This window comes from Panthera uncia, chromosome F2 (assembly GCF_023721935.1).
Source record: "Panthera uncia isolate 11264 chromosome F2, Puncia_PCG_1.0, whole genome shotgun sequence".
In the NCBI taxonomy this organism is placed as follows: Eukaryota; Metazoa; Chordata; class Mammalia; order Carnivora; family Felidae; genus Panthera; species Panthera uncia.
In genome coordinates, this window is record NC_064812.1 from 48,634,033 (window position 1) to 48,660,655 (window position 26,623).

The 26,623-nt window shown below is 38.4% G+C and overlaps 1 protein-coding gene and 1 pseudogene across 6 annotated transcripts in view; one reads left to right on the forward strand and one right to left on the reverse strand.

Moving 5' to 3' along the window:
* The window catches only part of WWP1 (WW domain containing E3 ubiquitin protein ligase 1), a 134,029-nt gene that overhangs the window by 44,464 nt on the left and 62,942 nt on the right, over nt 1-26,623 (reverse strand). For 4 of the 6 annotated variants that reach the window (XM_049633183.1, XM_049633182.1, XM_049633184.1 and 1 more), the window contains 2 exons: nt 24,281-24,465; nt 3,750-4,086 (listed from right to left, as the gene is read on the reverse strand). In XM_049633183.1, the coding sequence (XP_049489140.1) occupies nt 3,750-4,086; nt 24,281-24,465 (522 nt within the window). Of the gene's footprint in view, nt 1-3,749; nt 4,087-13,338; nt 13,619-23,246; nt 23,646-24,280; nt 24,466-26,623 lie in introns of those variants that run through there. The other 2 variants (XM_049633186.1, XM_049633185.1) reach the window with 2 other exon arrangements.
* LOC125924897 (60S ribosomal protein L6-like) lies at nt 5,739-10,064 on the forward strand (annotated as a pseudogene).

Below are 26,623 nucleotides of genomic sequence, written 5' to 3' on the forward strand. Positions count from 1 at the left end.
AGTACCTGCTACATAGCAGGGATGGTTTTGGGTACAAAGAATACTGAAACGGGCAAACTTAAGCCCTTTCTAGTCTAGTGGAAAGAAAATTGACAACAAACAAATATGTGTCATGTGGTGATTAACATAACACAAGTTATGCTGATTAGAAGAACCCTACTCAAAAGCGTTCACACTGATTTCATTTATATTAATTCTGTAACAGGAAAAACTAAAACCTATAGTGGAAAAAAAAAATCAGAACGGTGATTGACTGAAAAAGGTACTTTAGAGAACTTTCTGGGGTAATGGTAATATCTGAAATCTTAGTAAGGATTTGGGTTAATCGATGTATGTGTTTGTTGAAACCCATCAAAATAGTATGGTTAGGACTTGGGCATGTCCTTCTATGTAAACTTTACCTAAAAAACTTTACACAAATATTGAACTCCAGTTAATGACATACAAGCTAAAGTACTGAGGGAACTAAATGTACTGATGTCTGCAACTTATTGAACTACATTTAAAAATTAGATGGATAGAGAGAGGCAGAGATAGGAGATAAAGCAAATAGGGTAAAATGTAAATTACAGAATGCAGTGGTAGACATTGGGATGTTCACTGAAAAATTATTTAAAGTTTTCTGCATGTTTATAAATTTTCCTAAGAAAAGGTTAGGAAAAAATAAGGCAAAGTAAAGGGATAGGTGCAGAGGGGCCTGATTTAAACAGAGAAAATCAGGAAAGACCCCTATAATGAGATAACATTTGAGCAGAGACCTGGATGAATCGTGCAGATATCAGAGGTATAACACTCCACACAAAAGTTTGGGCAAATGCAAAGGTCTTTGGGTGAGATCATGCTTGGCATAACACTCAAAATTCATCTCCAGGATGGAACACTGTTCCTTGAGAACACTCGTGATTCCAGGCACTCTGATTCCACTGGTAGTTATCTCAATTACTGAGCAAGTTACCAAAGAGAGGAAATACAGGAACTAAGATGTTTGAGGAAAGAGAAACGACGTAGTTTTGAAAACTGCTAACTCAGTTACACAAAGAATACTGCCTAAGCCAGAGGAATCAACCCTGGTTCCACTCTTCTTTTCTTCTACCTCCTTACAACTAACTACCAGGACACATCTTATCATCACCCTAAGAGACTAGCATCTCTTACTGCAGGTTCTTTTAATTTCTCACCTGGATTAATAACTTCTAAACTTTTCTGATGACAGCTAACAGAGTAAGAAATATGTTTTACATGAACATCTGTGTGTACTAGATTGCTATTTCCCTACAGATTTTATACACACAAACACACACCAGAAAAATAAACTTTCTGGAAATGTTTGCTCTTACTACACCTAATACTTTTTCAGTATTTTCTGTTCTTGTCTATATTGATTTACTTAAATTATGTGTTCAAATGCTGATCATAATCTAATGGGTTGCAACCTGCAATTTGAAAATCACATAGGTTACCACAAAGATCACATGATAGCTACAGACATGCTGAAGCATTTATTTGGCCCCCACAAAATTAAATATATATACTTATTATCACTTTAAATCATAATGCCTGCTTCTCTCGTTTATTATTTTTTTTTAATGTTTATTTATTTTTGACAGAGAGCGCATGAGCAGGGGAGGGGCAGAGAGATAGGAAGACACAGAATCTGAAGCAGGCTCCAGGCTCTGAGCTGTCAGCACAGATCCTGACATGGGGCTTGAACTCACGGAGTGTGAGACCATGACATGAGCCGAAGTCGGACGCTCAACCGACTGAGCCACCCAGGTACCCCCCTGCTTCTCTCATTTATAAAACAGTCTGGCTGCTATCTTTACTTACTTGTCTCAACTCTTTTTTTTTTTTTTTTTTTTTAATTTAGAAATAGAGTGCATGTGAAAGGAGGAGAGAGACAGAGAGAATCCAAAGCACAATCCATGCTCAGCCAGATGCGAGGCTAATCCCATGACCCTGGGATCATGACCTGAGCTGAAACCAAGAATCAGATGCTCAAAAGAATGAGCCATCCAGGCACCCCAATTGTCTCCTTAACTCCTAATCTATCTATACCACTGCTAGAATTAATAACCTAACTAAAATGCAAACATAACTCTGCCACTCCCCTGCTCAAAATTCATTAATGTTTATCCACAGTTTTCAAGGAAAAACTCCCACACTCCTAGAAAAGCAAACAAAATTCTTCATAGGATTATTTACTCTTCAGTGCTACATAGGTCACTTCCTCAAATGCTGAACTCAAACTGTAACAAAATACTACTTCCTGAGCTTCACTTACACGTTTTTGTAAATGCTAGAGATCTGAACATGCAGTCAGCCTTCCATTATCGGTGCCTCCATTATTGCTGTGCTAACTCCTACTCCTCTTTCAGGAATCCACTTAAGGGTCATCTCTTCCTAAAAGTTTTCTTTGATCTCAAAAGTGTAAGCTACTCCCTTGCAAGCTCTCTCTGTATATATTCCCACCCACAGCCTGCTAAACTTACCTCTAGCCCGGCTTTAACTGTACTATATAGTTGCTGTTTACTTATCTTTATCCTCCTATCAGACCATGAGGTTAATAGAACAGCTTCTTACATGTATATATCACAGTGGCAGACATATGAAATGAGGATAAATGACTAGGCTGCCAAAGATAGAAAACAAAGGGACAATGAGAAATTTTTGAGAGAGAAGGAAGATACTGTACAGTCTGAAATGCTGGCAGGAAACAAGAGGGGATTGTAAGTAAGTAGCTGAAAATAAGCTCAGAACAAGGTCTGGCCTGGACATACAGATTTAATAAAGTTGGGACAGTGTGAGATCCAAGAGGAAGAAGCACAGGCAGAAGACCAAAGTCTGGAACCACGATTAGGCAGTGACCAAAATCAGATGAGCCAGTAGAGAGCACTGAGAAAAACAGTTCAGAAAATAAGACAGGGCTGTGAACACAGTGACTGGTGACAAAATGAGGCCAATAAGACCTTCTAGAAGTGCAGTTTCAATATCTCTAAGAGAAGACATTCTAACTGCTGTAAGCTGTGTAGGAAAGTGCTGTGTCCATACTTCTAGTACAGTGTTGTCAAATTGTACTGCATATATGTTTACAAGTCTGAGCCACTATAAATAAGCTTTTTGGAGTCAGAGACAAAGAAAGACTCAGTAATATTAGTATCATCAGAACCAAGAAAAGAATCAAAAAAACATGTTAAGTAAAGCTGGAATAGGTGACCAAATGGAACACACACACAGAATACTCTTTAAAGGAAATCTTGGGAAGCTGAATAATTGCAATGGGAAATTTAAAAGAGACTAAGAATTATTAAGCAGCAATGAAAACCTGAGTTTGTAACAGAGCTAATCAGCAGGGTTAAGTGACTTTCCCCAGCACTCAGTACGAAGAAAAAGGATGGCTATGTTGGGGCCTGGGGAGCAGACCATAAAGGAAGCTGGAAAACTGAGGTAATTACATAGTGTTATGATCATTCTTATCTAAAAGTAAAAATAAACCAAGAATCAAATCAAGAGTGTCCTGCAAACTAACCCTAGGTTTTTTCTTTTCCCTTTATAATGCACATATTTCATAAGTGAGCATTCTTAGTTTTAAAAAGTACTTTGTGGCAAATACACAAATTGTATATCAGATTCCAGCTTTGATTTCAAATTACTAAACAACTGAAAAATTTTACATACACATTCAAGAGTCGTATTATCAAAAAGTTGCTACTCAAATTAAGTCAAACTTCTAAAAAATATATTTAACATACCCTGATGGCAAGGTTTCTGTGTTGGCATTTCCAGACTGTTGCCGTACAGGTTCCACACAGCCATCTGGCTGTCTTAATTTGGCTGCCTCAAAAGCAGAACTACTTCCAGAATTAGAGGTGGCAGGGTCTAAAGTACTTCTAGCTTCAGATCCAAATGCTGCACTAGTAGAGAGAATACATTCACTGTTTTCTGAGGAAGTCATTATTTCTTGAACTGGAGGATCTTCAACAGTAGTATTAGTGCAATTTGAAGACAAGGCGGTTTCTTCAGATACTATTACAGTATCCATAGTGGAAGCGTTATCAGTTGGTGCAGATGAGGATGATTCTCCATTAACTGAAAAGAGAAAATCAATAAGATGAACTATCAGGAAATGACAAAGCAAACAACTCACCAGTTACACTGATTCAGTACCTAACTGATGGTGAGTAATGTATCAGATACTGATGAAAATAAATAAGGCAGATTATATTTTTTCTTGCTTATATTTAGGGATGAATATATAAATAATAAAAATTTAAGAATACAGTTGACCCTTGAACAACACAGGTTTGAACTTCACAGGTCCACTTATGTGTAGATTTTTTTCCAATAAAAACAGTACAAACCTGTAAATGTATTTTTTCCTTCTCTGGTTTTCTTAACATTTTCTCTAGCTTACTGTATGGTAAGAAGACAGTATATAACAGATCTACAAAATATGTGTTAATTGACTATGTTACTAGTAAGGCTTCAGTCAACAATAGGCAATTAGTAGTCAAAACCTGGCGGCAGGGAGGGGGATGGAGTCCAAAGTTATACAAAATCATTCAATTGTTGGGGGGGGGGGTGATGTTGGTGTTCCAATCCTTACTGTTCAAGGGTAAATTGTATACACACACACTAATAACTTTAACTTAAGGAAAAGAAAAACCAGTATGAGGATAACATGTTTTTTGTTTTTTTTTTTTTTCCAAATGATCAATTCTGAAAGTCTGCATGGTTTATATAAAAAACTTTTAAAAAAATTTTTACATTTATTAATTTTTGATAGAGACAGAGCACAAGTGGGGGAGGGGCAAAGAGAGAAGGAGACACAGAATCCGAAGCAGGCTCCAGGCTCCGCGCGGTCAGCACAGAGCCTGACGCGGGGCTCGAACTCACGGACTGCAAGATCATGACCTGAGCCAGAGTTGGACACTTAACCGACTAAGCCACCGAGGTGCCCCTATATATATAAAAACTTTTAAAGATCCCTTTTAATCTCCTTCTCCTATGCAAATGGTAGCTAATATCAAAAATGTCAATGGGGGGAAACAGTGGCATTTAGATAGTACTATAGTGGACTGCCAGAAGATACAGAAATTCATTCTACACCTTCTAAAGAAATGACTCACTACTGGGATCCACTAATACAATTTAATGCTCATTTAAAAATTTTTTGGTTGTTTTATTAATGTTAGAGACAGAGTGCAAGTGAGGAAGGAACAGAGACAGAGGGAGACACAGATTTTGAAGCAGGCTCCAGGCTCTGAGCTGTCAGCACACAGCCCAACACGGGGCTCAAACTCACGAACTATGAGATCATGACCTGAGCTGAAGTCGGACACTTAACCAACTGAGCCACCCAGGCACCCTCTTAATGTTCATTTAAAAATTTTTTTTCTATGTTTTTATTTATTTTTGAGAGAGAGCAAGTGAGCACATGCAAGCATGGGAGGGACAGAGAGACACGGAGACACAGAATTTGAAGCAGGCTCCAGGCTCTGAGCTGTCACCACAGGGCCTGACACAGGGGTCAAACCCACAAAACATGAGATCATGACCTGAGCCAAAGTCGGATGCTTAACCGACTGAGCCACCAAGGAGCCCCTTAATGTTCATTTTAAATGTGATCAAAGCATTTCAATTATGTGTCACTATTAAAGTGAAGTCAAATTAAAACTGGAAAGAGACATAGATTATTGAGTAAAACGTATTAGAAAATTCCACATAACGTTCTAATTGAAATGGGGAAGGGAGACCTAATTAAAGGTAATGGCATCTTCAGAGGGAAGACTTAAATGGTGGAAAGCGTACTATTAAAAGGAATTGAATGGTAAGCACAAAATAATAAGAGAATGAGTCAAGTACTGTCTAAATATGAGGAAGAGAATGGCTTTGGGGGAAAAAAAATACATAAAAGAAATAAAGTATTTACAGTTACCCTGTACCAAATACTATTAGATAACACAGTGAAATGAAAAAAGAACGTGCATAGAGAGGCTAACTTCTGGTGTCTCTTATATAATGCTCACTTAAATAATTACCTCATTTAATATTTACTCTTCAATAGTGCAGAAATTAATTTCCAAAAACAAAAAAGCTTAGTTAGCAGCAGTCTTTTCAAAGCAAAATAACACTAAATGGGAAAAGAGGAATAACTGAGATAAGATAATCCAGTCCAAGAAAAAAGTCATAAATCTTTTGCATACTAAAACACAGCACACAAAAACGAACTGTTAGAGAGGAATAAAATGAGATATTAAAGAGTACTGTTCAGTTGTTCAAGGCAAAAACTCCTCTCCTACAATAATTCAACAGCAGGTGAGTGCTCTCAGCTCTTCTCTCCATCTGTACCACTACCTTCTGGTCCATCGTTTCTTGCTTTTACTACTATCAACAGCCTCCTAATTTTAGTCTGCTGCTTTTTCTCATGTCCAGCTACAAGCTATTCTCCAAATGACGGCTCGGAGTAATCTTTTTCACAACATGTAAGATTTTTTCATTCCCCTAATTAAACACATCAGTGGATTCCCATTACCACCAGAATAAATTCCAAACTCTTTTACCACAGCCTATGACAATGACTACGTTAATCTGCTCCACAGTTATGCCTGACTTCTCATGATGGCCTTCCTTCTGTTCCCTGAATAGCAAACTCCTTCCCACTTAAGGGATGTGCACTTGCTGTTACTGTGGCCTCCTAATACCTCATGACTGGCTTCTTATCATTTAGAGTGCATGCCCAATTATAACTTCAGAATGTACTTGAGGCAGTGCTTGAGTACCTTATTTACTGTTGTTTCCACCACACCCTAACCTGTTTTATTTCTCATGTTCTGAAATCATTTTATTTGTTTTCATTTCTTTAAGTTCAGAATGGTACAAAAACTTTGTCACTCTTGCATTTCCCAATTGTTAAAAATGCTTTGCATACGAACACAATAAATACTTGTTGAATCAATAAATTAAAGACAAATCATAGAGGAAGAAATGAACTGAACATACCTCTCCCAAAACTATGCAGATTAAAGAGCATCAGTAGAAATATTAACTATATGAAAAATTTAATAACACAATACATCTGACTTAAATTACAGAGAGGTAGCTTTGAGTTTCTACTATGTACATATTCCATCCAAACACGCTGAGAATTTTTAGAAAACCAATATAAAAGACCAAAGGAAAATCCTCCATTATATAATAAGGAGGCCACATTCTAATTACAATGCAATAAAACTAGAAACAAGCAATACAAAATACAACTTATTAAAATGTTTACTGAAAGTCTGGCAGAATCTGTTAAACACTTTTTAAGGGTTATCTTATGTAATAATCTTCACAGAACTATGCTGAGACAGATACCAGCATTATCTCCACTTTACTGGTGAGGAAACTGGTAACTTTCTTTTTAAATGTTTATTTATTTTGAGAGAGAGAGAGAGAGAGAGAATCCTAAGCAAGCTCCAAGCTGTCAGTACAGAGCCCAATGTGGGTCTCAATCTCACAAATTGTGAGACCATGACCTGAGGTGAGATTAAGAGTCAGACACTTAACTCACTAAGCCACCCAGATGCCCCAGAAGACGGATACTTTTATGTCCATAAAAATGATAGTACTCTCCCCCAATTCACAATCAATATGCTTAGAAGATAAACTAAATAATTATTGAGTTAAAGAGGAAATAATGAAATTATAGACTTTAGGGAAATTAATGGCAATGAAAACACTTGTATCAAAGGCTATTGGACAAAGCCTAACAAGTATCCACGAATATAAGAAAGAATGGCAATAAATGAGCTTAGCACTCAATTCCAGAGCTGAGGGTCCATTGGGGGTGGGGGGCAATGGTAGAAGGAATTTAAAAACCAATAAAACAGATCAGAATTTCCAAACTTACTGATAAGAAATGGGATCCTGTTGGGATCTTGTTGGAAGTATAGATCTCAGTTCCCATTCTAGATTTACTGAATCTCTAGGGGAAATCTCTAAGGAAGGTTTGGGAATCTGTATTTTTAACAAATGCTTCAGATGAATTCTTACCAGTAATATGGAGAAACCATGAAATATACCTTTCCAAGTTTTATAAAGAATATATAATATGAATAACATTAGGAATGCCACATACAACTTTGTAAGTCTGAACCATATTAACTAATCTAAGTCAAGAGAAAGAAAAATTGAAAAGGCTCATCATGGGTTGGCTCAGTCAGTGGAGCATGTGACTCTTGATCTTGGGGTTGAGTTCAAACCCCACATTGGATATAGAGATTATTTAAAAATAAAATCTTTAAAAATAAAATAAAAAGAAAGAAAGGACTCATCAGAGTAGAAATTGAAAAGGTGATGAAAGATCATAGCACTCCACCAAAGGGCACAAGGCTCACTTAGTGTTCTGAGAAAATCCTATGAAGCCTTCAATGAACAGATCACTCTCAATGTTATTTAAAGTAACAAGGAGTAAAAAGGAGTTTCTTAGTTTACTCTTGTAAGGGTAAGTTAACCCTAAAGTTGAAATTCAATAAATTCTAAGATGGTTCAATATTAGGATATTATGTTAGGAAATTGACTATGCTAACATATTAAAAGATAAAAGCCATGACTATTTTCAATACAAACCAAAAAGAATTCAATAAAACCTTGATAAAACACTTGATAAGAGGAATCAAGAAAAATAAATAGTCTAGATTACCAGAAACCCACAGTAAGCATCGTATATTAACTATAAAATATTAGAAGAATTTCTATTAAGGTCAGGAACAAATTAAAGTCAGGAACAAAACAAGGAAGATCACAACCACCACTCCAATACTGCTGATTACTTTGATGATGCATTAAGACAAGAAGTGAAAAATACTGGAAATAAAATGCTCACTCACAGAGGATAAGTTTATTTAGAACACTCGACAGGATCTCTGACCCATCTTGCAAGATGGCAGGCAAAAAAAGCCGAGAAGCCAAACACTAAGGAGAAAAAAAATCAAAGCCAAGAAGGTCAGACTAGTGCAAGGTTAAGAAGAGTAACCTCAGGGCTAAAATGCCAAAGAAAAGGAAGCCCCACTGCAGCCAAAAACCCTGGCCTAGGCAAAGGAATTGGCAGATATTCCTGATCAGCTATGAAAGGCCATGTACAAGAGGAAGAAGTATTCAGCAGCTAAATACAGAGTTGAAAAGAAAAAGGAGAAGGTTCTTGCTACTGTCACAAAACCAGTTGGTGGTAACAGGAATGGTGGTACCCGAGTGGTTAAAATTCACAAAGTGCCTAGGTATTATCCTACTGAAGATGTTCCTGGAAAGCTACTGAGCCACGACAAAAAACAACAACAACCCTTTCAGTCAGCATGTGAGGAAAATGCAAGCTAGCATCACTCCTGGGTTCATTTTGATCACCTTCACTGTGCTCCACAGAGGCAAGAGGGTGGTTTTCCTGAAGTGACTGAGCAGTGGCTTGCTACTTGTGATCGGACCTCTGGCCCTCAATCGACTTCCTCTGTGTAGAGCACACCAGAAATCTGTCATTGCCACCTCCTCCAAAACTAGTATCAGCAGTGTGAAAATCCCAAAACATCTCACTGATGCTTACTTCAAGAAGCAGCGGCTGAGTAAACCCAGACACCAGGAAGGTGAGATCTTCAACATGGAGAAAGGGAAATATGAGATTACAGAACAGCACAGAGTTGATCAGAAAGCTGCAGACTCGCAAATGCTCCCACAAATCAAAGCTGTCCCTTAGCTTCAGGGCTATATCCGTTCTGTGTTTTCTCTCACAAATGGAGTTCACCCTCACAAATTGGTGTTCTAAGTTTCTTAAAAAGACCCTAATAACTGATCCATTAAAAAAAATAATAAAAAAAGAACACTCACAAGAGTCAACTGAAAAGCTATTAGTACCCAATTAATTTGACCAAAATGTATTAGCTCAACGACCAGATAGAAGTTCAACATCAAAATTACACTCAAGACTTATCTAAACAAAACTAAAAAACATTTTTAAGAGACATTTTAAAACACGAATGAATGGAGAGGCACATAAAATATCTCTGGATGGGAAGATTCAGCACTGCAAAAAAAAGTAATAATTAACTGGTAAAAATACTGGTAAGGAAGCAGAGCATGAGAAATTCTCATTATTGCTGGTGGGAAAACAAAAGGGTCCAGCCACTTTGGAAGACAGTTTGAACAGTTTCTTACAAAAATAACCATACTCTTATTATATAATAAAGCAGTCCTGGTTTTCAATCCAGTTAAGTTGAAATCTTACGTCCACACAAAAACCTGCACATGAATGTTTATATCAGCTATATTCATAATGGCAAAAATGGAAGCAACCAAGATGGGTAAGAAAATTGGGGTACATTCATTCATACAATGGAATATTATTTGACAGTATCAGAAATGAGACGTCAAGCCATAAAAAGACATGGAGGAGCCTTAAATGCATATTGCTAAGTGAAAGAAGATTCCAACTATAGAGGCCAAACTACAGAGACAGCAAAAAGATCAGTGGTTGTTAGGAGTGTGGGGTAAAGGATAAACAGATGGAGCACAGGGGATTTGGAGAGTGGTAAAACAATTCTGCAGGATACTGTAATGTTGGGTCCATGACAACATGAATTTCTTAAATCTCACAGGACCCATACAACACAAAGAGTGAGCCTTGATGTCAACTATGGACTATAGTTAACAATAACGTATTTATACTGGTTCATTAATTCTAACAAATGTAGCACAGTAATGCAAGGTGTTAATAATGGGAAATTCTGAGTGGGGTAGGACGGCATATCTTTGATTAGAGATTATTACTGATACACGTCAGTGGTTCTCAACTGGACACAAATTTGCCCCCCACTTCAAAGACAGTTAGCAACATCTGGAGCTATGTTTGGTTGTCACAGCCAGGGGAAAGGGAGATGTTACTGGCATCTAGTGGGTACAGGTCAGGAATATACAATACACTGGACAGCCACCCACAACAAAGGATTATCTGGCCCACCATGTCAACAGTGTGAAGTTGAGAAACTCTGATGTGTGCATACCCAGCCACCAGGCAGTGTCCTGCAAAATAAACATCTGTCTACGGTAGCTGCAATACAAACATCTGTTAACAAATGGTATAAGGATGAGTGAAAGGACAAACTAACAAAAAAGACAAAAAGGGAAGGCAGAGAGAGAGGGAGGTCAGAATCATAGGCTCCTTGCTCGTGAAAGAATATGGAGAATTACACGTAAGCTAGTATTTGAAATGTGTAACAGGTGGGAAATTGGAAGTTTATGCAAAGCATTTTTCTTCTCTACAGACTTGGTTTCTTAATGAATGTATCCAAACCCTTACTTTCAGCCATTATGACATTTAAGTTACAGGACACACCTCCCTACTTTCGTGTTTAATCCTTGAGAAGTTTTCCTTGTACTTTATGATATGTACATCTCAAAGCACCACACATTTGTCCTTACTATAACTGTTCAAATAAAGCAGAAAAAGGCAGAAATACTCAAGATTTGAGTATCATTTTTACTCCTTTTTAAAAGTGTGACATGAATGGGGGCACCTGGGTGGCTCAGTCGGTTAAGCATCCAACTTTGGATTTCGGCTCTGGTCATTCAGGATCTCACAGTTCTTGAGTTTGAGCCCCACGTCAGGCTCTGCGCTGGCAGCAAAGCCTGCTTGGGATTCTCTCTCTCCTCTCTGCCCCTCCCCCAGCCTGCTCTCTCTCTCTTTCAAAGTAAATAAATAAAATTAAAAGGTGTGACACGAAGAACTACTGGTGTATATGCATCTTAAGTTTCTTTAAAGTCAATTCACACTTCTAAGTGGGTGGCTATAAAGGGGGTAGTGTTCGAGGGAGGCTTTGATGATGGGATAGTTCTGTATCTTGATCACAGTAGCAGCTACATGAAGTAATACATGATAAAACCGCACAGAATGCACACACAGTGTAGGTACAATAGGCAAAGTGGAGATTTTGTCAACGCCAATTTCCTGATTTTTATATTGTACTGCAGTTACACACTGTATGTTCACACAGGGAGAGCTCCCTATACATTTCTTGGCAACTTTCTATTATTTCAAAATAAAAAGCTATAAACAAAAGTCTAATAAACTTGTGAAATCAGTTCTGCCTGAAACCATACAGAGCTCTGATCTATTAATAAAAGAAAAATTATGTGTTAGAAAAAGTCATTTCACACTGGAAGTTACAGATAGTGGGAAGTGGAGAAGAAAATAGTATTGTTCTTAAATATCTATCACTGTCCAAGGAATATGGTAGATGTTTTTTATTATCTCATTTAACCTTTGAAACAATCCTATCAGGTGGTTAACTGAGGATTATCCTCTTTTTATAAATGGAGGAGCTAGATTTTAAGAATATTAAGTTTGTCTAAGATCACACAGTTAACACATTAAACAGTAGAGCTGGATTTGAACTTAGTCCTATTAGATGCCAGGATTGCCTCCCATTTTAGCTTTAAAAAACTATCAATATTTATAGCAACTAAACTTATCAAAGGAGCTTTTTTTTTAATTTTAGAGAGAATGCATATTGGAGGGAGAGGTGGAGAGAGAGAGGGAGGGAGGGAGGGAGGGAGGGAGGGAGGGAGAGGGAGAGAGAGAGAGAGAGAGAGAGAGAGAGAGAGAGAGAGAGATTGAATATCTTAAGCAGGCAGCATGCTCAGTGCAGAGCCCGACCAGGGGCTTGATCCCACAACCCTGGAATCATGACCTGAGTCGAAATCAAAAATTGGATGCTCAACCAACTGAGCTACCCAGGTGCCCTTCAAATGGAGCCTCCTGATCTAAAGGGAGGGAGAAAAAAAATTCCCACCAAAAAGCCTTCTTGTATTGATACTGTCTCTGGTGAAATGAAATCATTTGTCTTAAACTCCTTAGCACAGGGCTATAATCCCTTGTCTGAAATCCTTGGGGTCAAGTATGTTCCAGAATCCATTAGTTTTCGAAATTTAGAAAAGTAATATGGCATGTGTACTGTATATTACACTAATAACTGAGCAGATTTGAGGGCTACACATTGTAATTAAACACAATACTATTTCTGTGGCAAAATGTAGAGATACACTAAGCATGATAAACTATGAATACATTTAAGTCAGTTGTAGTCACTTTGACATCAAAGGAGTTCACCAAAAAACCTTTGGTTTTAAAGATTTTAGGATTCTGAATTGTAGGTAAGGGACTAAAAACATGTAATGTGTTATATACAGAATATGCACACTCCCATCCGTATCCCCTCTGTAACATGAAAACTGATTTTAAAAGTCCATGATTAGAAAAAGGAATACCATTTTTGTACTAAGGCCTTAAAGATTATCCCAATCCTTGAAAAGTACCTGAATTCATCCTCCTACCAAGGGATGACAGATCACACTAAAGGCACTGGCAGAGTGGTTACTACCAACAGAATAGGTTCTGGAAGCCTTTTTAAACTGGCCAATAGAATGATGACAGATTGTTTTGTCAGATGTCGCCAACAATTATCAGAGGAGGTGAAAACACAATCGCTAAGTTGGATGATGAAATATTATTTGAAGTCTATCAAAGTATAAAAGCTGAACAGTATACCTTTGAGACACTATAAAAATCACACACATCAAAGTGAACAGAGAAGCAGAAGGCAGAGAGAGCTCAGAGAGATATAACTGGATGTCAATTACAGCTTTTCTACTCCCTAGCTGTGATCTGTGTTTCCGTTCCTCTTGGGAAAAAGGGAAAGATATTGGTATTTATTTCAATTAGTTATGGTGAAAGTTCAATCAGTAAATAGATATACAGTGTTTACAACATATATAGCACAAATGTTAGCTATTATGATTATCCTAGGTTTCCTAATAGCTACTGTGAATGTTATGGGAATTACTTACAATGGAGCCTTCAATTCTAGTTCCTCATATGTTTTATATTCACCTTGAAATTTTGGGCAAGGATAAATAAGAACGTGGGAAGTGGGGCATCTAGGTGGCTCAGTTATTTAAGCATCCAACTTTGCCTCAGGTCATGATCTCACAGTGAGTTCGAGCCCTGCATCGGGCTCTCTGCTGTCAGCACAGAGCCCACTTTGTATCCTCTGTCTCCCTCTCTCTCTCTCTGCCCTTCCCCTGCTCATGCTCTCTCTCTAAAATAAATATCAAAAAGGCAAAAAACAAAAAAAAACATGGGAAGTGTACTTGTTCTCAATGGAAGAGTCTATAGAGAACCCGAGAAACCATGGAGTGTAAGAGATTCTGAGATTTCTGAAAAGCCTCCGTAAGTCTTCCTCCCTTTTGTACCAGCATCTGAATATACCCAAACATTAAAACATGCAACTAACCAGTGGTCAATGGACACTTTCACCAATCTACTCAAACAGCTAAATATTTTAGGAAGAAGAGTTAACTCACCAAATTCCATAGATTTTAAATGGAGGATGATGACAAGAATGAGATAGAATGGCGGTATAAGCCTTTCTGAAATGATCATTCATCCTTCTTATTCTTTTCATGAATCAGGACTGAACTTTACAAATAATTGGCCTTTTATCTAATTAGTTTCAGAAATGATGGAACTGGAACTACATTCTGAATGTAATGATAATCCCATATAACAAATCAATCCTGTTATATAACAGTGTTATTTTTATTTTTCACAACTTCTTTGGAGTGTTGTTAAGGAAGTTATATTGTTTAAAATGCAAATTTTGGGGCACCCAGGTGGCTCAGTTGAGCATCTGACTTCGGCTCAGGTCACAATCTCACAGCTCGTGAGTTCAAGCCCCACGTCAGGCTCTGTGTTGGCAGCTTGGAGCCTGGAGCCTGGAGCCTGCTTTGGATTCTGTCACCCTCACTCTCTGCCCATCCACTGCTTGTGCTCTGTCTCTCTCTCTCAAAAATAAATGTTAAAAAAAAATTAAAATATAATGCAAATTTATGAATAATTAGGTTTTCCTTGAAATTTTTTGGTATGGATAATTACTTAATAACTTAAAAATTCATGACCAAAAAGCACTAGATTTAAGCTTCATTGTGAAAAACTCTGGTTCAGATAAACCACTTTTCTATGTGTTGATATGTATTTTTTGAATTTTTTTTTTTTTTTTTTTTTTAAGAGAGAGTGAGCACACACAAGCCAGGGAGAGGGGAAATCAAGAGTCATGTCAGGCCAACTGAGCCTCCCAAGTACCTCTATGTGTTTACATTTTTAAAAAATAAATTACTGAGGTGCCTGGGTGGTTCAGTCAGTTAAGCATCCAACTTCAGCTCAGGTCACGATCTCGTGGTTTTTGTGTTTGGGCCATGCATCACGCTCTCCACTATCGGAATGGAATCTGCTTCACATCCTCTGTCCCCCTCTCTTTCTGCCCTTCCCTGGTCATTCTCTCTCTCTCTCTCAAAATAAATAAATAAACCTTAAAAAAATAAATTATTGGTCCTTTCTATAGGTACTCAGACTATTTTTAAAAATCGTAATATTTAATTTAGGATAGATAACATAAGTCACAGTTCTCTGAAACTCACTATTACATTTACTCTCCTAGAATTATTGAGGATGTTGCTCACACTATGCGGTTTTTTCATACAATCCATAAAAGATAGAATATCAGAAACAGTAGCTGTTTTAACTGGTCTGTTCTTAATTTAGACACAGTTCCAAATAAAGTAAGGTGATGTTTCCTTTTCTGCTTTGCTAATAACTCTGAGACAAATGTTCCTACTACAAAGCAGATCAGAAATCAGAAAATAAATGCATTTGCCTCACTAATGTCACTCTTGTTATATGTATTTCTCTTCTCTTCATTTTCCAGCCACCTTAAATTAATGACCAAAGAGTTCTACTTATTGTGACCACTCAGGATCTTTAAGTCCATCTTAAAAAAAAAAAAAAGGCATTAATAAATTAAAATTTAAAAACCCATTCAGATTCATGGGCCAACATGGTAGAGAAGTAGGGGGATCCATACTTCCCGCGTCTCTCAAACAAAGAAGTGCTGAAGCCAAAGGACTTTAAACCTCAAGAGTCCGGGAGGAAAAGAGGCTGAAATCTACCAGGAAGAAACTTGAGAAAGGACAGGTGGGTGATTGTGAACTGGGGGAAATAAAACCCACAGAGTAGGCACGGAGAGGAGAGATCCCCTTCTGTTGAGAGACGAAGAGAAGAGAAAGCATGGCTGGGGAAGTGTAGGACTGACTGTATCTGGACAAGAGATACAGTCTCTTGTCCCAGGACTGGGACTGAGAGGGATCCTATCTCTAACTGTGGGGCTTTCTTCAGACTGGGGCCATCTCCCTGTTCACGCACCTGGGGAGAAGGGGAGCCAGCCCCGGGTTCGGTGGTAGATCAGGGGCACAGTCCACAGGAGAAAGTGGACCCCTCCCTGGAGGGCTGTGTGACAGAACAAAGCCTGCCTGCGTCCTCCACCCCCTGGGGCTCAGTGGCTAGGTTGAGGGTGCAGTCTGCAGAAGGAGAAACCGGCCCCCTCCCTGGAGTGTGCTGGGAGAGAATAAAGCCTGTCTGCTGCCTGTGTATACCACCCCCATGCACCTCAGCGAGGTCAGCAGTGCAGTCCACAGCAGGAAAAGGCAGTCCTCCCTGAAGTCCGGCAGCACAGGCAAAGCCAGGCAGGACCACATATCAAGCTGCACAGAGAGGCACTTCCTCAGTGCCAGAGCACCTGGAGCGGGTCTTTGAACCCTAGCCAAGCACTGGGCCAGGGGAGTTGGGGGAGCGAGAAGGACCGCCCAGTCTGTGCCTGTGGCACAGTGAGGACAACTGGAATGGAGTCCACTGGGTCACAGGGAAGAGACTGGGGGATTACCATTCCCTCCCACCATCACCACCAAGGCAGGACCTCAGGGATCAGTCCGGGGTGGGACAGATAGTGGAGGTGAGACCAGCCTACACCAAACCACGCCCCTCCGTGCAGGTAACAGCTTATCTGCTGGAGCCAGATACATGCTGTGCAACCAGAGGGCTCCATAATCCAGACCAGTGATGCTGCATAGCCTGGATTAATTCCAGGACAATTCTTTAATTCCAGGACAATTCTTATTTAGATATATTCTCCCTTCCTATCTCTTCCCTCCTCTAGGCTGGTTGCTCTGGTTGTTGGTTTGTTGAAGCAGACATATTTAATGCATTCCCTTGATACATGTTCTACATCTCCTTCTGTACTTTCCTTTCTCTCTGGAATAATCAAGCCATATACTTTCTCTGCCTGGGTAACTTTATCTTTGTCCCCCCACCCCCGCGACCTCCTTCTTTATTTTCCTTTCTCTCTCTCTGGATTAAGTCATTTAGTCTCTCTGCCCGGTCAATGTTTATTTTCTCTTTGTCCCCGCCCCTGTCATTTCTCTCTTTGCATGTGCTCCTCCATCAGCACTGCCTCTACCTTGTTCTTTACTTGTAGCTGGTGATTCTGTTTTTTTGCTTTTGGATTGTTTTTGTTTGTATGTTTGTTTGTGTGTGGGTTTTTTTTGTCTGTTTGTTTTATCTGTATGTGTGTTTATGTGTCTTTGTTTCCTGTTTGTTTTCCTTTACAGGACTACTTCAAGGAACAAATCAAAGCACACCTCGTAGAGGGTCCAAAACATCACTAGCAGTAGAGAAATAAAATAACCAAAGTCACAACAACAGAGAGCAAGTAACACTCTCCAAAAAAACACTTCCTGAAGGGCCAGGCCCTGGACAGTGTGTGACCCCCCCTTTAATATAGCAGTGCTCGCAGGTGCCAAGCGCATAACGAGCTTTTAAAATTCATAAGGAACAGAAAACTAGCCAAAATGATGAAATGAAAGAATTCCCCTCAAAAGAAATTCCAGGAAGAAGTGACAACCAAAGAATTAATCAAAACAGATATAAGCAATATAACTGAACAATAACTTAAAATAATAGTCATAAGATTAATTGCTGGGCTTGAAAAAGGCATAGAAGACAGCAGAGAATCTAGTACTGCAGAGATCAAGGAACTAAAAAATAGTCATGATGAATTAAAAAATGCTATAAATGAAGTGTAAATAAAATGGAGGCAGTCACAGTGCGGATTGAAAAGGCAAAGAGGAGAATAGGTGAATTAGAAGATAAAATTATGGAAAAAGAGGAAGCTGAGAAAAAGAGAGAAAAAAATACAGGATCAAGAGGTGAAAACTAGAGAACTAAGTGATGCAATCAAATGGAACAATATACCTATCATAGGAATTCCAGATGAAGAAGAGAGACAGAAAGGGGCTGAAGGTGTACTTGAACAAATCATAGCTGAGAACTTCCCCAATCCGGGGAAGGAAACAGACACTGAAATCCAAGAGGCCCAGAGAACTCCCTTCAGATGTAACTTGAATTGATCTTCTGCATGACATATCATAGTGAAACTGGCAAAATACAAGCATAAAGAGAGAATTCAAAAAGCAGCTAGGAATAAATGGGCCTTAACATACAAAGGTAGAAGCATAAGGGTAGTAGCAGACATATCTACTGAAACTTGGCAGGCCAGAAAGGAATGGCAGGAAATCTTCAATGTGATGAACAGGAAAAGTATGCAGCAAGCCTGTCATTCAGAATAGAAGGAGAGATAAAAGTTTTCCCAAACAAAAGCTGAAGGAATTCATCACACTAAACCAGCACTACAACAGATCCTAAGGGGGATTCTGTGAGTGAAATGTTGCAAGGACCACAAAGTACCAGAGACATCACTACACGCATGAAACCTACAGATAACACAATGACTCTAAACCCACACCTTTCAATAATAACATTAATGTAAATGTACTAAAAGCTCCAATCGAAACACATAAAGTATCAGAATGGATTAAAAAAACAAGACCCATCTATTTGCTGTCTACAAGAGACTCATTTTAGACCTGAGGACACTTTCAGATTGAAAGTGAGGGGATGGAGAACTATCTATCATGCTACTGAAGTCAAAAGAAAGCTGGAGTAGCCATACTTATATGAGACAAACTAGACTTTAAATAAAAGGCTGTAACAAGAGATGAAGAAGGGCATTATATAATAGTCTATTCATCAGGAAGAGCTAACAATTATAAATGTCTATGCACCGAATTCGAAGCACCCATATATTTAAAACAATTAATCACAAACATAAGCATCTTATTGATAAGAATGTGGTAATTGCAGGGGACCTTAATACTCCACTTACAACAATGGACAGATCATCTAGACACAGAACCAGTAAAGAAACAAAGATCCTGAAAGATACGTTGGACCAGATGGACCTGACACACATAATTAGAACTCTACATCCCAAAGCAGAAGAACATACTTTCTTCTCAAGTGCACATGGAACATTCTCCAAGATAAATCATATACTGGATCACAAAACAGCCCTCAATAAATATAAAAGAATTGAGATCATACCATGCACACTTTTAGATCACAATGCTATGAAACTTGAGAACAACCACATGAAAAAGTCTGGAAAACCTCCAAAAGCATGGAGGTTAAAGAACATCTTACAAAAGAATGAACAGGTCAATGAGGCAATTAGAGAAGAAATTAAAATACATGGAAACAAATGAAAATGAAAACACAACAATCCAAACCCTCTAGGATGCAGCAAAGGCAATCCTAAGAGGAAAATACACTGCAATCCAGGCCTATCTCAAGAAACAAGAAAAATCCCAAATACAAAATCTAACAGTACACCTAAAGGAAATAGAAGCAGAACAGCAAGATACCCCAAACCCAGCAGAAGAAGAGAAATAATAAAGATCAGAGCAGAAATAAACAATATAGAATCTAAAAAAACAGTAGAGCAGATCAATGAAACCAAGAGTTGGTTTTTTGAAAAAATAAACAAAATTGATAAACGTCTAGTAATGCTTCTCAAAAGAAAAGAGAGAGGACCCAAATAGATAAAATCACAAATGAAAATGGAATTATTACAACCAATCCCTCATAAATACCAGCAATTATCAGGTAATATTATGAAAAATTATATGCCAACACACTGGACAACATGGAAGAAATGGACAAATTCCTACCACCCACACACTACCAAAACTAACAGACCCTAACTAGAGAAGAAATTGAATCAGTTATCAAAAATCTCCCAACAAATAAGAGTCCTGGACCACATGGCTTCCCTGGCGAATTCTACCAGACATTTAAAGCAGAGTTAATACCTATCCTTCTCAAGCTGTTCCAAAAAAAATACAAGGGAAGGAAAACTTCCAGACTCATTCTATGAAGCCAGCGTTAGTTTGATGCCGAAATCAGACAGAGACCTAGCAAAAAAAGAGAACTACAGGCCAATATCCCTGATGAATATGGATGCAAAAAAATCTCAACAAGATACTAGCGAATTGAATTCAACAGCATATAAAAAGTATTATTCACCATGATCAAGTGGGATTCATTCTTGGGCTGTAGGGCTGGTTCAATATTCACAAATCAATGTGATACATCACGTTAATAAAATAAACAATAAGAACCATATGGTCTGGTCCTGTCAATAGATGCAGAAAAAGCATTTGACAAAATGCAGCACCCTTTCTTAATGAAAACCCTCAAGAAAGTCAGGATAGAAGGAGCATGCTTAAACATCATAGAAGCCATTTAGGAAAAGCCCACAGCTAATATCATGGGGAAAAACTGAGAGCTTTCCCCCTGAGAGCAAGAACACGACAGGGATGTCCACTCTCACCACTGTTGTTTAACATAGTATTGGAAGTCCTAGTGTCAGCAATCAGACAACAAAATGAAATAAAAGGCATCAAAACTGGCAAAGATGAAGTCAAACTTTCACTTTTTGCAGATGACATGATACCCTACATGGAAAACCTGACAGATTCCACCAAAAGTCTGACAGAACAGATACATAAATTCAGCAAGTTGCAGGGTACAAAATTAATGTACAAAAATCGGTTGCATTTTTATACACCAATAATGAAGCAACAGAAAGACAAATAAACTGATACCATTCTCAATTGCAACAGAACCATAAAATACCTAGGAATAAACCTAACCAAACATGTAAAAGATCTGTATGCTGAAAACTATAGAAAGCTTATGAAGGAAACTGAAGAAGATACAAAGAAATGGAAAAACATTCCATGCTCGTGGATTGGAAGAATATTGTTAAAATGTCAATACTACCAAAGCAATCTACACATTCAACACAATCCCAATCAAAATTGCACCAGCATTCTTCTCAAAGCTAGAACAAATAATCCTAAAATTTGTATGGAACCATAAAAGACCCCGAATAGCCAAAGTAATATTGAAGAAGAAAACCAAAGTGGGAGGCATGACAATCCCAGACTTTAGCCTCTACTACAAAGCTGTAATCATCAGGACAATATGGTACTGGCACAGAAACAGACACATAGACCAATGAAATAGAATAGAGACCGCAGAACTGGACCCACAAATGTATGGCCAACTAACCTTTGACAAAGCAGGAAAGAGTATCCAGTGGAAAAAAGACAGTCTCTTTAACAAATGGTGCTGGGAGAACTGGACAGCAACATGCAGAAGAATGAAACTAGACCACTTTCTTATACCATACACAAAAATAAACTCAAAATGGATGAAGGACCTGAATGTGAGATAGGAAATCATCAAAACCCTAGAGGAGAAAGCAGAAAAAAAACCTCTTTAATCTCAGCCGCAGCAATTTCTTACTTGACACATCTCCAAAGGCAAGGGAATTAAAAGCAAAAATGAAGTACTGGGACCTCCTCAAGATAAAAAGCTTCTGCACTGCAAAGGAAACAATGAACAAAACTAAAAGGCAACCAACGGAATGGGAAAAGATATTTGCAAATGACATATTGGACAAAGGGCTAGTATCCAAAATCTACAAAGAACTCACCAAACTCCACACCCGAAAAACAAATAATCCAGTGAAGAAATGGGCAGAAGACATGAATAGACACTTCTCTAAAGAAGACATCCAGATGACCAACAGGCACATGAAAAGATGCTCAACGTCACTCCTCATTAGGGAAATACAAATCAAAACCACACTCAGATATCACCTCATGCCAGTCAGAGTGGCTAAAATGAACAAATCAGGAGACTATAGATGCTGGCAAGGATGTGGAGAAACGGGAACCCTTTTGCACTGCTGGTGGGAATGCAAAATGGTGCAGCCACTCTGGAAAACTGTGGAGGTTCCTCAAAAAATTAAAAATAGATCTACCCTAAGACCCAGCAATAACACTGCTAGGAATTTACCCAAGGGATACAGGAGTGCTGATGCATAAGGGCACTTGTACCCCAATGTTTATAGCAGCACTCTCAACAATAGCCAAATTATGGAAAGAGCCTAAATGTCCATCAACTGACGAATGGATAAAGAAGATGTGGTTTATATATACAATGGTATACTACTTGGCAATGAGACAGAATGAAATCTGGCCATTTGCAGCAACATGTATGGAATTGGAAGATTTATGCTAAGTGAAATAGGTCAGTCAGAGAAAGACAGATACCATATGTTTTCACTCATGTGGATCTTGAGAAACTTAACAGAAGACCACGGGGGAGAGGAAGGGGGGGGGGAGAAAAAGTAACAGAGAGGAGGGAGGCAAACCATAAGAGACTCTTAAGGACGGAGAACAAACTAAGGATAGATGGGGGGTAGGGGAGAGGGGAAAGCGGGTGATGGCAAGGAGGAGGGCACTTGTTGGGATGAGCACTGGGTGTTGTATGGAAACCAATTTGACAAGAAATTATATTAAACAAAAAAATTCAGAGGGGCACCTGGGTGGCTCAATCAGCAAGTGTCTGACTTCAGCACAGGTCCTATCTCATAGTTTGTGAGTTTGGACCCTGCATCGGGTGCTGTGCTGACAGCTCGGAGCCTGGAGCCTACTTCAATTCTCTCTCTGCCCCTCCAGTGCTCACACTGTCTGTCTGTCTGTCTCTCTCTCTCCTTCTCTCTCTCTTTCAAAAATAGACAAAAATTAAAAAAAAACAAAAAACAAAAACATTCAGAGGTCAATTCCTACGTTTATAAAAACTCTCAAGATAGAGCAGAGTAAGTCTCCCTCCAATCCTGGGTATAAATATACAGTTGTCTTATCTATAATCCCATGTATTTTCATTCAATTCCTGAATTGATTCTTTACTTTTTTCTACTTTTGAATACTTTCCCATAGATACACAAAACACAGGAAAAAATATAGACTCTGGAAATAAAAGACCAGTATTACAACTCTAGCTCCCAAACATAATCAACCTTAAGATGTTTGAGTTTGAAGAGATTCATCTAAAAGAATATATAAAGATGAAACAAGAAAATTACTTATGAATTTTTACAGCTGAGTCCATTGGAATACAGGATTATAGAAAAAAATCTTCCATAGGCATTCCTTCTGTAATGGAATAATACTCCTGAAAAATCTAGAACTTTGAGAGCTCTCTCAGCTCAAACTACGTTTTTCTAACAACTTGTAATACAAAGAAATAAATTATTTGTGTACTGAAGACAGGTTAAAGAAACCATTTATTGGGGCACCTGGGTTGCTCAGTCAGTTAGGTGTCTGATTCTTGATTTTGGCTCAGGTCATGATCTCATGGTTCATGAGCTTGAGCCCTGCATCAGGGTCTGCGCTCACAGTGTGGAGCCTGCTTGGGATTCATTCTCCCTTTCTCATTCTGTCTCTCTCTCTCCCTCTCTCCCTCCCTCCCTCTCTCCCTCTCTCCCTCTGTCTCTGCCCCCCACTCCCTTCCTCTCTCCACCCCCAAGAGAAACCACTTATTACTAACAAATTAATAAACTCACAAAAGTTCTTTTAGAAATATTATATAATGAACTTTTTTTGCATGTGGCATAAAGCCTAAGAATCTATAAGTACATGCTTAGTGAAATGTATTGTTATTTTTTTTTAATTTTTTTAATGTTTATTTATTTTTGAGAGAGAGACAGACAGACAGACAGACAGACAGACTGTGAGTGGGGAAAGGGGCATAGAGAGAGGGAGACACAGAATCTGAAATAGGCTCCAGGCTCCGAGCTGTCATCACAGAGCCCGATGTGGGGCTCAAACTCATGGACCGCGAGATCATGACCTGAGCCAAATTCAGATGCTTAACTAACTGAGTTGCCCAGGATCCCCAATGAAATGTATTGTTATTTCTAAACTAAATATATATTTGGAATATCCTCCTAAATAATCTAGAAAAATTCAAAACATTAGGAAAGATTTCAGTTATTTAGATCTTTAGATTCCTATCGCAGAACTGAAGATTAAGAAAGATAGTACAGTAAGAGAAGTGTAGGCATAAAGTTTAATTTAGTTTCCATTTAAACAATGAGTCATAAATCACCATACTTACCAGTGTCATTGGCAGGCTCAGATGTGAGTGGTTTTGGAGCTGGTGTATTTTTGGGTCTGGCAGCAACCTGAGACGGAGATGAAGGTGTGTTGTCTCCATTAACTACATATGAACAGCATGAGTTTTGAACTAGAGTGCTTGTAGGTGTATGATTATCTATTCCACTGGTACCTTCAACAACCAACCTTAAAAAAAAGAAAAAAAAGATGCTTTACTTCAATAAGTGCAATTAAGTGACTTTCCATCAGAATTGTCATAAGAAAGATTTACCAAATTCTTAGTACTCAAGCAAAGTGATAGGTAGAAAGAGTAATGAACACAAGATATAGCATGCTTTTACTACATTAAAGTTTAAATTACTTTCAGTTCTAAGTGTATCCACACTAGCAGATAACTATATATATACTCAGATATATAAATATATTAAATCAAAATAATTTCAGTCCCTCAAAGTAATGATCAAGTTGTACCTTTTAAATATTTAAGTCTAAGGGGCTCCTGGGTGGCTCAGTCAGTTAAGCGTCCAACTTTGGCTCAGGTCATGATCTCATGGTTCATGAGCTTGAGCCCCGTGTCAGGCTCTGTGCCTGGCGCCTGCTTTGAATTCTGATATCTCTCTTTCTCTGACCCTCCCCCTCTCATTCTCTGTCCCCCTTTATCTCTGCTTCTCTCTCAAAAATAAATAAATGTAACAACAACAACAAAATGTGTGTGTGCATATGTATTTAAATATTTAATCTAAGAATAATCTTTAAAGTGCTCTTTAAAAAGCATTTCTAAAAAGCATTTTCAAAAAGCTCAAGGAACTTTTAAAAATCAATTCCAACCATTATAATTTTTTAAATAATTTATTTTTTAACTTACTTCCAAGTTAGTATATAGTGCAACAACGATTTCAGGAGTAGATTCCTTAATGCCCCTTACCCATTTAGCCCACCCCCCCACCCACAACCCCTCCAGTAACCCTCTGTTTGTTCTGTAAATTTAAGAGTCTCATGTTTTGTCCTCCTCCCTGTTTTTATATTATTTTTGCTTCCCTTTCCTTATGGTCATCCGTTTTGTATCTTAAAGTCCTCATGTGAGTGAAGTCAAAAGATACTTGTTTTTCTCGGACTGATTAATTTTGCTTAGCATAATACCCTCTAGGTTCCATCCACGTAGTTGCAAATGGCCAGATTTCATTCTTTTTGATTGCTGGGTAATACTGCATTGTATATATATATAGACCACATCTTTATCCATTCGTCTGTCAATGGACATATGGGCTCTTTCCATACTTTGGCCATCGTTGATAGTGCTGCTATAAACATTGGGGTACATGTGCCCCTTCAAAACAGCACACCTGTATCCCTTGGATAAATACCTAGTAGTGCAATTGCTGGGTCATAGGGTAGTTCTATTTTTAATTTGTTGAGGAACCTCCATCCTGTTTTCCAGAATGGCTGCACCAGTTTGCATTCCCACCAGCAGTGCAAAAGAGATCCTCTTTCTCCACATCCTTGCCAACATCGGTTGTTGTCTGAGTTGTTAATGTTAGCCATTCTGACAGGTGTGAGGTGGTATCTCATGGCAGTTTTTATTTATATTTCCCTGATGATGAGTGACATTGAGCATTTTTTCATGTGTCAGATGGCCATCTGGATGTCTTCTTTGGAAAAGTGTCTATTCATGTCTTTTGCCCATTTCTTCACTGGATTATTTGTTTTTTGGGTGTTGAGTTTGTTAAGTTCTTTATAGATTTTGGTTACCAACCCCTTATCTTGTATGTTGTTTGCAAACATCTTCTCCCATTCCATTGGTTACCTTTTAGTTTTGCTATTTGTTTCCTTTGCTGTGCAGAAGCTTTTTATTTTGATGAGGTCCCAATAGTTCATTTTTGCTTTTGTTTCCCTTGCCTCCGGAGATGTGTTGAGTAAGAAGTTGCTACGGCCTAGGTCAAAGAGGTTTATGCCTACTTTCTCGTCGAGGATTTTGATGGCTTCCTGTCTTACGTTTAGGTCTTTCATCCATTCTGAGTTTTTTTTTGTGTATGGTGTAAGAAAGTGGTCCAGGTTCATTTCTCTGCATGTCGCTGTCCAGTTTTCCCAGCACCACTTGCTGAAGAGACTGTCTTTATTCCATTGGATATTCTTTCCTGCTTTGCCAAAGATTAGTTGGCCATAAGTCTGTGGGTCCATTTCTGGGTTCTCTATTCTGTTCCATTGATCTGAGTGTCTGTTCTTGTGCCAGTACCATACTGTCTTGATGATAACAGCTTTGTAATACATCTTGAAGTCCGGGATTGTGATGCCTCCAGCTTTGGTTTTCTCTTTCAAGACTGCTTTCGCTATTCAGGGTCTTTTC